Source organism: Rhinolophus ferrumequinum, chromosome 10, assembly GCF_004115265.2.
Source record: "Rhinolophus ferrumequinum isolate MPI-CBG mRhiFer1 chromosome 10, mRhiFer1_v1.p, whole genome shotgun sequence".
NCBI lineage: Eukaryota > Metazoa > Chordata > Mammalia > Chiroptera > Rhinolophidae > Rhinolophus > Rhinolophus ferrumequinum.
In genome coordinates this window covers 86,132,517-86,149,811 of record NC_046293.1, presented here as the reverse complement: position 1 = coordinate 86,149,811, position 17,295 = coordinate 86,132,517, and the positions used below count along the sequence as shown (strand labels likewise).

Genomic DNA, 17,295 nt, shown 5'->3' with positions numbered 1-17,295 from the left:
TCAGCAAGCATTTCCTCCTGGGACTACAGGTCCTGCATCTGGGCTGCCTTAGCAAGAACTTCCTAGTCCACAGGGCTGCAACGACCTTCGCTTTCTCTGGCCTATCCTGGTTGGGGAAACGTCCACATCTTCCCACCCCTCCACGGGGGTCCAGCTCTCCAGCAGCTGCTCCTCCTGGTCTTCCTGAGATGGAGTGTTCATATGTACAAACTGCTCCACCGCCCTTCGGAGAGCTTTGGCCGGCACCGTTCCCTGCTTGCTGCACCATGTGTCATGCAGGGTATCCAGGCGGGGTCTCAGTTCCCGCTCCCCACATAGGAACACAGGATATGGTGAGGCCAAAAAGGAACACCCACGGAGCCATAGATACAGGAGTCATACCACTGTAGTCTTGCTGGTGGCTGGGTAGGAGACACAGGAAGTAGGAGCCACACTATCCGCAACCTGCCGTCAACTTCTCTCTGCCAACCAACCTCACTTGCTAGCTACAATCTGCCGTGCTAACTGCAATCCACTCTTGCTAGCTCAGCCACCATCTTCTTGCTAGCCCCTCTTTTTTTGCTGCTAGTGTAGCCATCGCAGTTATATTAGTGGCCAATGGCGCACTGGTTACAGCTGACGGCCAACTAGCCACAACTGATGGCCATTTGATCACAGTCGATGGCCATTTACTACCTGAGCCAGCACCTTTCCTCGTGAGGCCGAGAGCCTGGAAACTGCACTCCTGGCTCTGTCCCCACAAGGTCACATATGGTAGTGAAAATTACACAGATGTTGGAATCTAAATAGTAAATCCAAGTCCTACTCTTCCAATAGAAAGTGTGTTATCCTTGGCAACATACAAGCTCTCTAAGTCATACCTGCTATATAAAGAACCTAGCATGATGAGTCACACATGGCTTACACTCAATAAATGGTTAATGATAAAAAATAATAGTAAGGATGTCAGGGTGGCATTGTGAAGAAGGCTGGACCTAGGTTCTAATCCTTACTGTACTAGCTTCCTGTGGACTGAGCTTCTAGAAATTAGAACCCTGCGTCCCAAGTCCAAAATTCTGTGCCTGAGACGAGGTGACCTCTGGTTCATTGTGGTGTCTGGAGGAGCAAGATAACTTCCTGTCTCAAGCTTGCTCAGGCCTACACCCTTCAATTTCTTTCCAATTGATACTGATGACCACATATTGCACCCACTTAGGACCCAACCAGGACCCCATATTTATAAGCTAACAAGTAAACTTTGAGTCCTCGTCTGGGTTATCCATTAAACCAGAGTCATTCTTTGGCAGAGAGAACTGTTTTTTTGCATGGTGGTCTAGATCAGTTTACCCATTTGTGAAATAAAGAGAAGTGTCCTTATTTTAACTACCTCATAAGGATGATGTTACCGTTAAAATGTAATAAATAATTTGAAATGATTTATAAAGATATTAGTTAGAATCCTTGCTTGGCTTCTGGGACAGAAGCCAAAATAACAGAGGTTTAAATAAGATAGAAATTAATCTCTCTGTCCCGTAACTGTTTAACATAAGCAGCTCAGGATTGAGATGGCAGCTCCAGGGTGATGGGGACCAAGAGTCTCCCATCATGAGGTTCTACCACACTCAACACCACATCTGCATTCCATTTAGTAGGAGGAGAAGAGGGGGAAGGAGAGAGCAAGCTGTTTCTTTTGCAAGGGCACCACCTACAAGTTGTATATATCATATTTCATTAGCCACTGCCATGTGTGAAAGAGGCTGGGAAACGTAGATTTCAACTAGTTGGACATGTGCCCAGTTATTCTCTTTATAACTATAGATATAGAGGGGAATAGACATTGGGAGTACAATTAGTTTCTAGCACAAAGAAATATAAATGCAGAAATAATTATTTTATGCCGGGTACATAGCAAAATCCTGCAGATGTCCCAACATACATTGTGGCTGGGGTTTTCCTACCTACCAGACCTTTCCCCAGTTCCCCAAGTTATGACCCAAAGTCCTTCTTACCACTTGTGAGTTCCTTGTTCTTTTCTCTGCTTTTCCTTTCTGCATCTAGGCTGCTTCTCTGTTTCCATTCCTCTGTCCCATGTCAGACTCTGCCATTATATTTTTTACAAGAAGTCCTCTTTTCTTTTAAATTTTGCTGGAAAAGTAGGGAGTGTCAGGGAAGAGTCATTCTTATGCTTTTCTTGGTGTAGTGCAGGGGATCCTGCCGACTACGCCAAGTGTCGTGCGGGGCGTCCGGCGGGGTCTCTGGTCCCACTCCCCACATAAGAACGCAAGACATGGTGAGGCCAAAAAGGAACACCCACGGAGTCATAGGTAGGGGAGTCACACCACTATACTCTCACTGGCAGCTGGGTTGGTGACACACGAACCAGGAGCAACACAATTCTCAACCCTCACTGTGCCACTTGCAGACTCAGCCACCATATTCTTGCTAGCTCCCCCCTTTTTCTTTTTTTGCTAGCGTAGCCACAGCAGTTATATTCGTGGCCAATGGCTCACTGGTTACAGCTGACGGCCAACTAGCCACAGCTGCTGGCCATTTGATCACAGTTGATGGCCATTTACTACCTGAGTCAGCACCTTTCTATGTGAGGCCGAGAGCCTGTAAACTGCTTTTTTGGGGCTCTGTCCCCACACTCCACCCCTACAGGGTCTCGCCTCACAATCTACGCGACTAGCGTCTTCCGTGAGGGGCCCTGTGCGAGGAGCCTGGAGGTGAATGCTATTTCCTGGACACAGCCAAGCTCTCTGGTCACAGCCAGGGTTTCTCAGGGCACCACCAGTACTTCTGGGCACAGCCAGACTTCCTGGACTTCTTAGGGTACCACTAGTCTCCCCGGGCACAGCCAGGGTTTCTCAGGGCACCACCAGTACTTCTGGGCACAGCCAGACTTCCTGGACTTCTTAGGGTACCACTAGTCTCCCCGGGCACACGAGGGACTCTCAGGGCACTGCCACTCTCTCTGGGCTCAGCCAGACTTCCTGGACACAGCCAGGGCTCTCAGGGCAGTGCCACTCTCTCTGGGCACAGCCAGACTTCCTGGACACAGCCAGGGCTCTCAGGGCACTGCCACTCTCTCTGGGCCTCTCAGGGTACCGTGCTGGAACAATAGCGACTCACAGTCAAGGTGCTTACATATTCTCAATGGTGGCCGGTCGAGACACAAAAGCAAACATCCCCCAGTTCCACTACATGGTGGTATGTTCCCAAACAGTCAAGCTGTCCATTAAATTAGGGATGGAAGGCAATTCCCCATAGTCCATAGTCATTCGCCAGGGCTGTCCTGGGGGTGAGGGATGACCTTGACCTTACCCTCAGCTCCCACGGAGGACTCAGCAAGTGTTTCCTCCTGGGACTACAAGTCCTGCATCCGGGCTGCCTCAGCAAGCACTTCCCAGCCCACAGGGCCGCAAAAACCTTCGCTTTCTCCGGCCTCTGCTGGTTGGGGAACCGTCCACGTCTTTCCACCCCTCCACGGGGTTCCAGCTCTCAGGCAGCTGCTCCTCCTAGTCTTCCTGCAACTGAGTGTTCATAGGCACAAACTGCTCCACTGTCCTTCGGAGAGCTTTGGCCGACACTGTACCCTGCTCGCTGTGCCATGTGTAGTGCAGGGCATCCTGCCGACTATGCCAAGTGTCGTGTGGGGCGGCCTGCGGGGTCTGTGGGGATCTCTGCTCCCACTCCCCACACAAGAACGCAAGACATGGTGAGGCCAAAAGGAACACCCACGGAGCCATAGGTAGGGTAGTCACACCACTATACTCTCACTGGCAGCTGGGTTGGTGACACAGGAACCAGGAGCAACACAATTCTCAACCCTCACTGTGCCGCTTGCAGACTCAGCCACCATCTTCTTGCTAGCTCCCCCCTTTTTCTTTTTTTGCTAGCGTAGCCACAGCAGTTATATTCTTGGCCAATGGCTCACTGGTTACAGCTGACGGCCAACTAGCCACAGCTGCTGGCCATTTGATCACAGTTGATGGCCATTTACTACCTGAGCCAGCACCTTTCTATGTGAGGCCGAGAGCCTGTAAACTGCTTTTTTTGGGCTCTGTCCCCACACTTGGATAAAACAGTTTACCCATATCTAGGTTCCTTGGCCATTTGGCTTTTCAAACCTGTAAACACTGTTTAGGATCTTTCTCCAATAACAGATTTTGGAGGATATCAGAGCTGCATAGAGTGTTTTATTTTGACATCTAGAGGCCACAGCAGTGATGATGTATGTGGGTGTGCATAAATGGAGATGGAGTGATGGGGCTGATGGACGAGAAAGGAAAACCAGTGTTTGTCAAGCACCTTGAATATTCCTGGCACTTAACAGATGAGCTTAACAGATGAACTGCCTGGATTCATAATCTAGTTCTGCCATTTACTAGCTGGCAGACATGGGCAAGCTACTTAAGTGGGGATAATAATAATACTTATATAGTGAGGGTTAAATGCATGAAAAATATTAGGATAGTATGTGGCACAAGGTAAGCCATTGCTATTATAAGCAAAGCTTCATGTCTTTCTGTGTGGGGGGTGTTTGGCAAATGGGAATAAATTGCGAGAGTAAAATTTGAAAAGTATTGATCAAGGATAATAGTTAACGTTACTTCATAAATGACAATTCTGACTTTTATCTTTTCACTTGAATTTAAGGTTTCTTGTGCCAACAGTTAATTTTTCTCTCATAAGTTCCTGTGATTTGGAAAATTCCTTCCACTAGAAAAGTTGAAGTTGTATTTGAATTTTTAAATGTTTTTCTGTAAAAAATAAAATCTGGAAATAAATTAGCTGTAAACTCCACATAGTTCTGGAAACTAATGAGGAGAAATGGAGGAGGATAATGGAAGAAAAGATGTGCTTCAAGTTAATAATCGTTGACACTGCTGTTCCCTGAGTACTTGTTATGTCATTTAGTCCACCTGACAAGCCAGGAGACGGGAGTGTGCTTTTGTGATGAGCCACGAGAGGCTCATTGACGGGGAGTGTTTTGCCCCTAGTTGTCAGGTGTGCAGTTATAGATTTGAACACAGGTAAGTCTGACTTCAAAGTCTGGCTTCCTCCTCCCCCATTCCACTATTCTGGGTTGTAGAGGAGGCAAGGGAAAGGAATCTGTGGGTTCAGAAGTGGAGGAAGGGATGAAAAAAAAGAGTCAGGTAAGGGGACCGGCCTCTCAGGTGGTTGGTTCACTGAACAGGCAGGACTTAATTTGCTCGCGGCTGTCTGAGCGGTTCCAACAGGTATGAATGCATCAGGTTGCTAACCACTGCTATGTAGGCTACTTATTTCCCAGAAAATAACTCACTTGGGCAACCATGAAGAGAAGACACTGAAGCCATTATATCAATCCCATAGCATTAGATAGCTCTATCATCTACTGGGAGGAAGATCATATTTTTAAGCCAAATATTAGAATGTGTGGTCTGACGAACATGTTTGTACCCCTCAGGATGACAAGGAAAAATATTTATAATTATCTCGTAAGTATGATATCGCTTGGTAAAGAATTCCCTGTATTAATTATCTATTGCTGTGTAACACCATTATCTCAAAGTGAGTGGCTTAAAGCAGGACACGTTTGTTACTTCACAGTTAATGTGGTTCTGGAGTCCATGCCTGGCTTAGCTGTGTCTTCTGCAAGGTTGCAGTCAAGGTGTGGGTCAGGGCTGGGTTCTCATCTAATGTTGACTGGGGAAGGATCTGCTTCTAAGCTCGTGTTGTTGGCAGCAGTCAGTCCCTTGAAGTCTTCCAGACTGAGGAGGTATTCAGGTTTTGTATCAGTTGGCAGCCACCCTCCATTTCTTCGTTCTCCATAGGCTCACAGCATGGTGGCTTTCTTCTTCAAAGTCGGCAAGAGAGTGCATCTTCTAGGAGGATGCACACTACAGTCTTATATAATGTAATCACACACATGTAATTGTGTACATACTGTCACCTTTGCCATATTCTATTTGTTAGAAGATCACAGGACCACACTCAAGGGGAAGGGAGTAGGGAAGTGGTGAGAAGACCAGGAGGCCGGGATCATGAGGACCACCTGAGAGTCTGTCCACACGTTATCTTATAACTGGCACGCAGGATGGAGAGGGATCATGGGAAGCTAAGTCCAGTGGGATTAGCTCAGGGTGAGGCACCTCAGGACTTTGGCACTTTCCTTAGGGATAAATGAGCACGGGCAGCAGGAAAACTTCCGGAAGGTAAGATTTCTGGAGCTGTCTGAACCACAGGAGAGAAGTTTGGTAGACTTCAAAGGAAGCTTGTTTTAGATAAACAGGTTGGAAGGCGACGTAGGAGTGGGAGTGGGAGGACTGAATTTACATTCTTTTAAAAATGGTTCCAAAATGTAGTCTCTGTATGTCAACAAGCTATGTAACTTGTCGGCCATGGCCCAGCGTGCTCAGATGGTTTTTTTCTTCTCTTGCAGGTGTGGCAGTGTGGAGGGAGAATTGAGGTCTTGCCCTGCTCCCGGATTGCTCACCTAGAGAGACACCACAAGCCCTATGCTTTGGATCTGGCACCTGCCTTGATGCGCAATGCTCTGAGGGTGGCTGAAACCTGGATGGATGAGTACAAAGACATGGTCTACTTGGTCTGGAACATACCTCTCCAGGTTCGTCATGGAATTGAACAGAAGCAGAGAAGCACAAAAGAGGAGCTGGTGGTGGTAGTGGTGGGAAATGGGAAAGAATAGAGCAAAGATGCCATTCTCAGCCCTAAAGAATAAGGGTAAAGTCCCAATGGTGTGATGATGATGACACTTAACACGTGTGTAGGAATACCATGTTCCAGGCACTCATTAATTATGACAACATACCTATAGGGTAGGTTGTATTTAAAATTTGTTTTTGCAATTACAGTTGACATTCAATATTATATTAGTTTCAGGTGTACAGCATAGTGGTTAGACTTTTATATAACTTACAAAGTGATCCATGTGATAAATCTAGTACCTACCTGGCACCATACACAGTTATTAAAATATTATTGACTATATTCCCTATGCTGTACTTTACATCCCTGAGACTATTTTGTAACTGCCAACTTGTACTTTTTAATCCCTTCACCTTTTTCGCCCAGTCCCCAAGCCCCCCTTCTATCTGGCAACCATCACTTTGTTCTCTGTATCTATGAATTTGTTTCTGTTTTGTTTGTTCATTTATTTTGTTTTTTAGATTCCACATGTAAGTGAGATCATATGGTATTTGTCTTTCTCTTCCTGACTTATTTCACTTAGCATAATACCCTCTAGTCACAAATGGTAAGATTTCATTCTTTTTTATGGCCAAGTAATATTTCAGTGTATAAATGTACCACCTCTTCTTTACCCAATCATCTATCAGTGGGCACTTGATTGCTTCCATATCTTGGCTATTATAAATAGTGCTGCAATGAACATAGGGGTGCATATATCATTTTGAATTGGTGTTTTGGATTTCTTCAGATAAATACCCAGAGTAGAATTTCTGGGTCATAAGACAGTTCAATTTTTAATATTTTGAGGAACCTCTGTACTGTTTTCCATAGTGGCTACACCAATCTGCAATCCCACCAGCAGTGCACAAAGGTTCCCTTTTCTCCACATGCACACCGACACTTGTTTTTTTATTTATTGATGATAGCCATTCTGACAGGTCTGAGGTGATATCTCATTGTGGTTTTAATTTGCATTTCTCTATTATTGACATTGAGCATCTTTTCATATATCTATTGGCCATCTGTATATACTCTTTAAAGAAATATTTATTTAGGTCATCTGTTCATTTTTTTAATCAGATTTTTTTTAGTGTTAAATTGTATGAATTCCTTATATTTTTTTGGATATTAACTCCTTATCAAATATATCATTGGTGAATATCTTCTCCCAATCAGTAGGTTGTCTTTTCATTTTGTTGATGGTTTCCTTTGTGGTACAAAACCTTTTTAGTTTGATGTAGTCCCATTTGTTTAAGTTTTCTTTTGTTTCCCTTGCCTGAAGAGATATATCAACAAAAAATATTACTAAGAGTCATGTCAGAGAGTTTACTGCCTGTTTCTTGTAGGAGTTTTATGGCTTCTGGTCTTAATATTTAAGTCTTTAATCCATTTTGAGTTTCTTCTTGTAGATGGTGTAAGAAAGTGGTCCAGTGTTTTTGCATGTATCTGTCCAGTTTTCACACCATTTATTGAATAGACTCTTTTTATCCCATTGTATATTCTTGCCTCCTTTGTCATAGATTAATTGCCCATATTGGCATGGGTTTATTCTGAGCTGTATGCTGTTCTATTGATCTATGTGTCTGTTTTGGTACTAGCACCATGCTGTTTTAAATACTATAGCCTTGTAGTATAGTTTGATATCAGGTAGTGTGATACCTCTAACTTTGTTCTCCTTTCTCTAGATTGCTTTGGCTATTCGTGGTCTTTTGTGGTTCCATGTAGATGTTAGGATTATTTGTTCTAGTTCTGTAAAGAATGCCATTGGTATTTTGGTAGGGATTATATTGAATCTAGATATTATTTTGGGTAGTATGCTTCCATTTATTTGTGTCTTCTTCAATTTCTTTTTACAATGTCATAACTTTCTGATACAGGTCTTTTACATTCTTGGTTAAATTTATTCCTAGATATTTGATTTTTTTTTTTGGATGCAATTGTAAATGGGATTGTTTTCTTAATTTCTTGTTCTGAGAGTTTGTTATTGGTGTATTTAAAAATGCAACCAAATTTCTGAATATTAATTTTGTGTCCTGCTACTTTACTGAATTCATTTATCAGTTCCAACAGTTTTTTGGTGGAATATATATATATATATATATATATATATATATATATATATATATATATATATATATATATGAATGTCATCTACAAATAATGCAGTTTTACTTTTTCCTTTCCCATTTGGTTACCTTATTTTTTTCTTGTCTGATTGCTGTGGCTAGGACTTCCAATACTATGTTGAATAAAAGTGATGAAAGTGGACATCCTTGTCTTGTTCCTGATCTTAAGGAAAATGCTTTTAGCTTTTCCCCATTGAGTATGATGTTAATTGTGGGTTTGTCACATATGGCCTTTATTATGTTGAAGTATGTTCCCTTTATTTCTACTTTGCTGAGAGATTTTATGATAATTGAATGCTGGGTTTTGTCAAATGCTTTTTCTACATCTGTTGATATGAGCACATGATTTTTATCCTTAATTTTGTTTATGTGGTATATCATGTTAACTGATTTATGGATATTGAATCAATCTTGCATCCTAGGAATAAATCCCACTTGATCATGGTGTATGATCTTTTTGATGTATTGCTGAATTCGGTTTGTTATTGTTTTGTTGAGAATTTTTGCATCTGTGTTCATTAGGGATATTGGCCTATAATATTCCTTTTTGGTAGTGTAATAATGCTAGCCTCATAAAATGAGCTTGGGAGTCTTCCCTCCTCTTCAATTTTTTTGGGAATACTTTGAGAAGAATAGATGTTAACTTTTTTTTTGAATATTTGGTAAAATTCACTTATGAAGCAATGTGGCTCAGAATTTTTTTGGGGGGAGTTTTGATTACTGATTTGATTTTATTAGTAGTTATCAGTCTGTTCAAATTTTCTGTTTCTTCTTGATTCAGTCTTAGAAGATTGTATGTTTCTAGGAATTGATCCATTTCTTCCAGGTTGTCCAATGTGTTGGCATTTAATTATTTATAGCATTTTCTTATAATTGTTTGTATCTCTGTGGTGTCAGTTGTCATTTCTCATTTTTCATTTCTAATTTTATTTATTTGGATCCTCTCTCTCTCTCTCTCTTTTCCTTGATGTGTCTGTTTAAAGGTTTATCTTTTTTTTTTTTTTATCTTTTCAAAGAAGTAGCTCTTGGTTTCATTGGTCTTTTGTGTTTATTTTTTAGACTATCATTTATTTCCGATCTGATCTTTATTATTTCCTTCTTTATACTCACTTTGGGCTTTGTTTGTCTTTCTTTTTCTAATTTTTTTTATTGTAAGGTTAGATTGCTTGAGATTTTTTTAGTCTCTTGAGGCAGGCCTGTATTGCTATGAATTTCTCTTTTAGAACTGCTTTCACTGTGTCCTCTAGATTTGGGGTTGTTTTGTTTTCATTTTCATTTGTCTCATTTATCTTTTGATTTCTTCCTTCATCTGTTGTTAACCCACTCATTGTTTGCTAGCATGTTATTTAGCCTCCATGTGTTTGTGTGTTTTTCAGTTTTCTTCTTGTAATTGATTTCTAGTTTAATACCATAATGCTTGGAGAAGATGCGTGATATGACTTCAGTCTTTTTAAATTTATTGAGACTTGTTTTGTGGCCTAATATGTGGCCTATCCTGAAAATGTTCCAAATGGAAACCAAATGGAAAGAATGCATACGCTGCTGCTTTGCGATGAAAATCAATTAAGTTCATCTGGTCTAATGTACTACTTAAGGCCAATGTTTCCTTGCTGATTTTCTGTCTGGATGACCTATCCGTTGATGTCAATGGGGACTTAACGTCCCTTACTATTATTGTATTGCTATTGTACTGTCCCTTTATATCTGTCAATATTTGCTTTATATATTTAGGTGCTCCTACGTTGGGTGCGTAAATGTTTACAAGGGTTATATCCTGTAATTATATCCTGTCAACCCTTGTTGGACTGATCCCTTTATCATTATGAAATGTCCTTCTTTGTCTCTTGTTATGCCTTTTCTTTTAAAGTCTATTGGGACGGATATTTGCTACCCCAGCTTTTAAAAAATTTCCATTTGCATGAAATATCTTTTTCTACCCCTTTACTTTCAGTCTGTGTGTATCTTTCAATCTGACGAGGGTCTTTTGTAGGCAGCATACGCATGGGTCTTGTTTTCTTATCCATTCAGCCACCATATGTCTTTTGATTGGAGAATACATCCATTTACATTTAAAGTAATTATTGATAGTATGTGGTTACTCCTATTTTATTATTCATATTTTTTATCTTTTTTTTCTTCTTTATCTTAAAGAAGTCCTTTTATCATTTTTTGTAACACTGGTTTTGTGGCGATGAACTTCTTTAGCTTTTTCTTGTATGAGAAGATCTCCTTTGATTCTAAATGATAGCCCTCTGGGTAGAGTAATATTGGTTATAGATTCTTGCTTTACATCACTTTGGTTGTTTCATGCCTGCAGTATTTTTGTTGAGAAATCAGCTGACAGTCTTATGGGAGCTCCCTTGCAGGTAACTAATGGCTTTTCTTTTGCTGCTTTTAAAACTCTCTCTTTAAACTTTGGTGTTTTAATTATGATGTATCTTGGTGTAGGCTTCTTTGGGTTCATATTGTTTGGGACTCCCTGTTCTTCTTCTACTTGTATGTCTATTTTCTTCACCAGGTTAGGGAAGTTTTCTGTCATTATTTCTTCAGATAGGTTTTCAGTCTCTTGCTCTCTTTTTTCTCCTTCTGGTACCCCTATAATGGGAATGTTGTTATGCTTGATGTTATCCCAGAGGTCCCTTAAACTATCCTCATTTTTTTTTTAAGTTTTTTTTTTTTTTTTTTTTTGAGCTTTGTTCTGGGTTGTTATTACATTACTTGAAACAGTTTGGTCTTTTTTTTTTTTTTTTTTTTAAGATTTTATAGGGGAAGGGGGACAGGACTTTATTGGGGAACTGTGTACTTCCAGGACTTTTTCCAAGTCAAGTTGTTGTCCTTTCAGTCTTAGTTGTGGAGGGTGCTGTTCAGCTTCAAGTTGTTGTCCTTTCAGTCTTAGTTGTGGAGGGTGCTGTTCAGCTTCAAGTTGTTGTCCTTTCAGTCTTAGTTGTGGAGGGCGCAGCTCAGCTCCAGGTCCAGTTGCCATTGCTAGTTGCAGGGGGTGCAGGCCACCATCCCTTGCGGGAGTCAAACCGGCAACGTTGTGGTTGAGAGGACACGCTCCAACCAACTGAGCCATCCAGGACCTCAGCAGCAGCTCATCTCAAGGTGCCATGTTCAATCTTAGTTGCAGGGGGTGGAGCCCACCATCCCTTGGGGGACTCAAGGAATTGAACTGGCAACCTTGTGGTTGAGAGCCCACTGGCCCGTGTGGGAATCGAACCAGTAGCCTTCGGATTTAGGAGCATGGAGCTCTAACTGAGCCACCAGGCCAGCCCCCTATCCTCATTTTTTAAAAAATTATTTTTTCTTTTTGCTGTCCCAATTGAGTGTTTTCTGGTACTTTGTTTTACAAATAACTGACTTGGTCCTCTAATCTGTTGTTGATTTTCTCTAATGTATTCTTCATTTCAGTTATTGTATTCTTCATTTCTAGTGGTTCTTTTTCTATGATTTCCATCTCTTTGTGTAAGTTCTCACTGAGTGCATCTGTTCTTCTCCTAAGTTCATTGAGCATCCACATAACGAGTGTTTTTAACTCTGTATCTGGTAAATTGCTTTCCTCCATTTTGTTTAGGTCTTTTTCTGTTGTTTTATCCTGTTATTTCTTTTGTCTCTTCATTTGGCTGTCTTCCTGTGTTCATTTCTGTGTATTAGATAGATCTGTTACATCTCCCAGGTTTGGCAGGGTGACCTTATGTAGTAGGTGTTTTGGGGAGCCCAGTGTCACAGTCTTTCTGGTCACTTGAGCTACAGGCTGCAGGTGTGTTCCTTGTGTTTGCTGTGCATGCCCCTCTGTTGTAGCTGAGCCCTGATTGTTGTTGGAACATCAGTGTTTGGGATTGACCCTCAGGCTGATTGGCTATAAGGGCTGGCTGTGACTACAGTGGATGAGCTGTTGTGTTTGGGCTCACCCCACAGAGTGGGATTTGCTATAGCAGGGCTCTGGTGCCTGCCAAATCCACTCTTTTGGTGTGTTGCTTATGGAGATAATTGGATGGTTCTCTGGTGTGGTCTGAAGCCAGCCACTGGATATGTTAGTTCTGGAACCTCTTGGGAGGGGCTCTGGTATAGGCCATGGTCTATTGCTTGTGTGCCTGGCCTGGGGCCACCTGATAGTAGCTACAAAGTGACCTGCATTTGGTAGCTGCCTCTTGTGGGCTTGGAGGTGCCTGTGAGTAGCTATGCTGTGAACCAAGGCTGGCTGCCACAGGTGCCAAGCTAAGGGCCTCCTAAAAAGAGGTACAGGGCATGCTGAGGCCAATCGCTAACTGTTTGGGGTTTTGTACTTTTAAGAAATTTTAGGAAATTCTTAAGCAGGGGCCAAAGCCAGCCACTCGTGAAGAATAGCTGCTGAAAGAGATTCACATTCCTGTATGAGTTGGGTAAGGCTGGGTCTAAGGGAATCATCAGGGAGAGGTGAGCAGTGTTAGCCAGGTCAATGGAGACACAGATGTGGCACCCAACTGCACATGCAGGTTGTGTGAGGAGATAGCTCCACAAAGAGACAAATGGTGCCTGACAGAACTTCCAGTTGTGCCTGCCAGCTGTGTAGGGGGAGGGCTCAACAAAGGAACAATGGCACCTGCCAACTCTTCTGTATGGAGAGAAATGCCCCTCTAGGCCTTGCCCTGAAACTAGTTAACTCAGTTCCTTCCTGTATGTCTCTGGTGCTTTCTGAGCTACTGTCCCTTTGCTGGTGTTTAGGTGCGTGTTTGTGAGCAAGTGAGTCTGTTCTCGGGCCTTTTAAGAGGACTGGCTCAATAGCATTCTCTCCATCTCACCCGGTGGGTTCCCTGCTGATTTTCACAGCCAGATGTTGTGGGGACTCCTCTTCTCAGGACTGGCACTCAAGGCTGGGAAGTCCAGTGTGGGGCTGGGACCCCTTGCTCCTTAGGAGGGATCTTCTAAGCAGAGATATCTCTCCTAATTCTTAACCACCACATGTGGGTGTGGGACCATCCCATTTGGTGTCTTCCCCGCCTACCAGTCTTGATATGGCTTCTTCTTTATATCCTTAGTTATGGGAGTTCTGCTCAGCTAGTCTTCAGCTGGTTCTCAAGTTTTTCTATAATTTAGTTGTGATTTTGATGTGGTCATGGGAGGAGGTGAGCACAGCATTTACCTTGGCTACTTTTTATTTTTATTATTCAAGTTTACAGACGGAGAAACTGAAGCACAGAGAGTTGAAAGAAACTTGTTTAAAGTAATAAGATAGCAAGTGACAGACATAAGTTTCAAGCCTAATAATCTTCTAGATTCCATGTTCTTCATCCATCATTTATACTAGTAGAAACCTTGTGAGGCAGAGTTGGAATCAGAAATTCAGTGTAAGAGGACATTAACATGGCAGGTGGGATGTTGGGGTGATGGGAGTGGGGACTGTGATCCTTTTGGACACATGGGAATGAGGATGACTTTCTTGGCTCAGGGCACATCATTTGTCCTTGCCACCTGAAGTCAACATGATTTGCAGTCCTCTTTTTCTGAGCTGTGGATCTTGGCTCAAACATCCTTTCACTTTGATTTCCCACAGATATAACTTTTAGGAAATGTCCCTTAACTTCCAAATTTTGCTGCCAGAATATTCCTTTTGAAAGCCTTTTCTGCTATCATGAGGAATATTTCATGCCTTACTGATGTAAATGTTACCTCAAACAGGAGCAGTCTGTGCCAGCTTGCTAATGATGAAAAATAAACCTGAATGACCCCACTGCATAAGCCTCGCAGGTACCTTTGAAACCAGCAGAAATTCCTAGGTTTCAAGGTTTTCCCACTTGTCCTGGAAAACTATAAATTTCAAGGTTACCTTACAGGGCATCATAAAAATAGCCAGTTCCCTCAGGTTTCACCCATACCCTTTGGTGGAGTCAAGGATGTTACACAGAAATACTCCATGTTTCATTTACAGAACTCTGGAATCGATTATGGAGACATTTCTTCCAGAATAGCACTCCGTGAGAAACTGAGATGTAAAAGTTTTGACTGGTATCTGAAAAATGTTTATCCAGCATTGAAGCCAATGCACAACATTGTGGCCTATGGAAGAGTACGTATTATGAAATAGAATTTCAGATTTAAAATGTTCGACTGTAAAAGACAATGAAACCTGAATTGCATGACTGCCAGAAAAGTGTTTCCAAAACCCTTCCTGTCCAAGATTCCTTTTCTACCCCCAACTCTTTCCTCAGCTTTTTGCCCTTGGACCCTCTTGGTTTCCTTTCATCTCTTGCTCCCCAGTCCCTATCTCTTTTCCTTCTCTCTTCCTTGTTTTGCAAACTGCAGCCCTTGCTCTGACTTTCCTGATTTCTCAGCCAACCAGATGTTTGGCCTTGCCCTCATGAACACAGGCATAGGTGCCCTTCTCTATATGTGCTGTGATGGTCCAAGTGGGTAGGTGATCCCAGGAAGTGGGAAATACCTCACTTCAGCATTTGTCTAGTGCTTAGAAAATGGCTGCCAGGATCCCAAACTGCTGCTCCCTTTTGGCTGGTAATTTCTGGCATCCTTGGAGTACTGGGGAAAATGCAGAGCTTGGGGAGGCTTGAGGGCCCTCTTTCTCTGCCTCTTTCCAAGAATGTTATGTGTTTTGACCTTTCAGATGAAAAACTCACTGGATCAAAACATCTGCCTGGATCAGGGACCCATTCCAGGCAATACCCCCATCATATATTCCTGTCATATATACAGTCCACAGGTATTTTCACAATCTTCTTTACCCCGACAGGGTAAGTCTGTTGAGGCTCAGCCCCCAGCAACCTTTGTCAGATTTAGATTCCATGTTAGGTGATGGGAAAGCTGGAGCTGAGCATCCTGGATAATGGGTAATGATGAAACCCAAACCTGTACTTATAATTAAACACTTCCAAGTTCATTCGGAAAGTCATGGCAAGATAGTTCCATTTCAGATACAGGGAGGCTGGGTAGAAAGGCTCTGTTCTGCTGCATTCATTCTTCATGGTAATATTCTCATTGACAGTAACCTTCAATCCCTTTTTCCCCTCCTCCCACTGCCTCCACCCACCCTCCCAGTACTTCTTGTATGCCCTGGAAGGTGGACAGCTGAAGCTACCGGTGGCTTCTTCTGTAGAGAAGGAAACAGCTACAGAAGAGAGGCTCTGAAAGAAGTGCCTCCCTGGGATAGAAGAGATATGGCACCAAGTGGAAAGTGCAGCCAGGGGACTTTCTTTCCTTGACAGTACTCACATCTATCGTGTTACTTTGCATGTTTCACTTATAGGAACATTTTGAGAGAGGCAAGATAGCATTTCCACTGGACAAATGCAAAAACCATGACACAAAAACAGCTTCCTTGCCCAAGCTCACTGAGCAAAGCAGTGTCAGATTGAGAAATTGACAGGTTTCCTGACAACAAGCTCATAGCTGAGGCTTACAGTGACACCTTACAAAGTTCAGTTGTGTTTTTCCTTTTTCAAAGATAAGCTCCCTCATCCATGCAAGCTATGATTCTATTGGGTTCCCTGTATGGAAGAAAGCAGGCTAGTGCCACCTCCTCATGCCTAGTCTTCTTCCTGGAATCAACTGGGGTGGTGTGGGGAGAAAGGAGAAGGCACTTCTTGTTACCCAGGAAAGTTCAATGCGCCCTGTGGTGACCGAGTGTCTAGGGCACCCAAGAGCAGTCTTCATACCCTCTGTAGAGTTAAGGGCCTCTCCATGGACTGCGTCCATGGCACATCCCTTTGTTCTCTTTTAGTATACCTACTACCACCTAACTGGGGAATTCTATGTGGGAGGACTGATTGCAGAGAAAGGTGTTGATGATCGCTGCCTGACAGACCCTGGCTTTGGGGAGAAGCCCACTTTAGAACCATGTTCCAAGGCAGCCAAAAATGGACTGCACATACACTGGGATTTTAAACAGGTGAGTCACGTGCTTTTTAAAGGATAAATATATTCACATGTAATCTGAGAGGTGCAGATTTGATTTGATAGTGTTATAGAAAGATTTATTTTGTAGCAGTGTGCAGGGAAAACCCTGGAAATGGAACTGGACTGAAACACTGAGTCTGTTGACTAAGGCGGGGTGGCTAACGGGAAGAAATATTGGAATTTGTTATGGGTTAACAGTTAAGAATTTGCGTTTAAATCCTAGTTCAGCCACCTTGAACAGTTTTTTTACCCTTTCTGAGACTCAGTTTCCTCACCTATAACATGGAGATGATGATATCTGCTTTATAAGCTTGTTGGAAGGATTCAATGAGATGATGCATATAAAGCATTTAGCATGGTGCCTGGCACATAGAAATTATTCAATAAATATCAGCTATTGTGATCAGTTTTATTATTAATGATAATCAGAGTCTGGAGCCCTGGGCTGAAATTTGACAGGGACTAATGTAAAAGCCCGGACTTTAACTTCAACATCAATTGACCAAGGGGAGAATCTGGCAGAATTCACGTGAAATTGACGAGGGACTTGGCTGACCACAGTCAATGTGCGAATCTACTGTGTGGTAGGGCTGCATTAAGCCACGTT

General features: G+C 42.6%; 1 protein-coding gene across 9 annotated transcripts in view; it reads left to right on the top strand.

Annotated features, from left to right (window-relative positions):
- GALNT8 (polypeptide N-acetylgalactosaminyltransferase 8) overlaps positions 1 to 17,295 on the top strand; it is an 83,644-nt gene that overhangs the window by 30,433 nt on the left and 35,916 nt on the right. For 8 of the 9 annotated variants that reach the window (XR_004424171.1, XR_004424170.1, XM_033117988.1 and 5 more), the window contains 4 exons: positions 6,407 to 6,592; positions 14,710 to 14,847; positions 15,400 to 15,495; positions 16,513 to 16,680. Coding sequence is in view for 7 of the 9 variants with exons in the window: in XM_033117988.1 (XP_032973879.1) it covers positions 6,407 to 6,592; positions 14,710 to 14,847; positions 15,400 to 15,495; positions 16,513 to 16,680 (588 nt within the window). In the remaining 2 variants the exon portion in view is untranslated. The remainder of the gene's footprint in view (positions 1 to 6,406; positions 6,593 to 14,709; positions 14,848 to 15,399; positions 15,496 to 16,512; positions 16,681 to 17,295) is intronic. The other variant, XM_033117992.1, reaches the window with a different exon arrangement.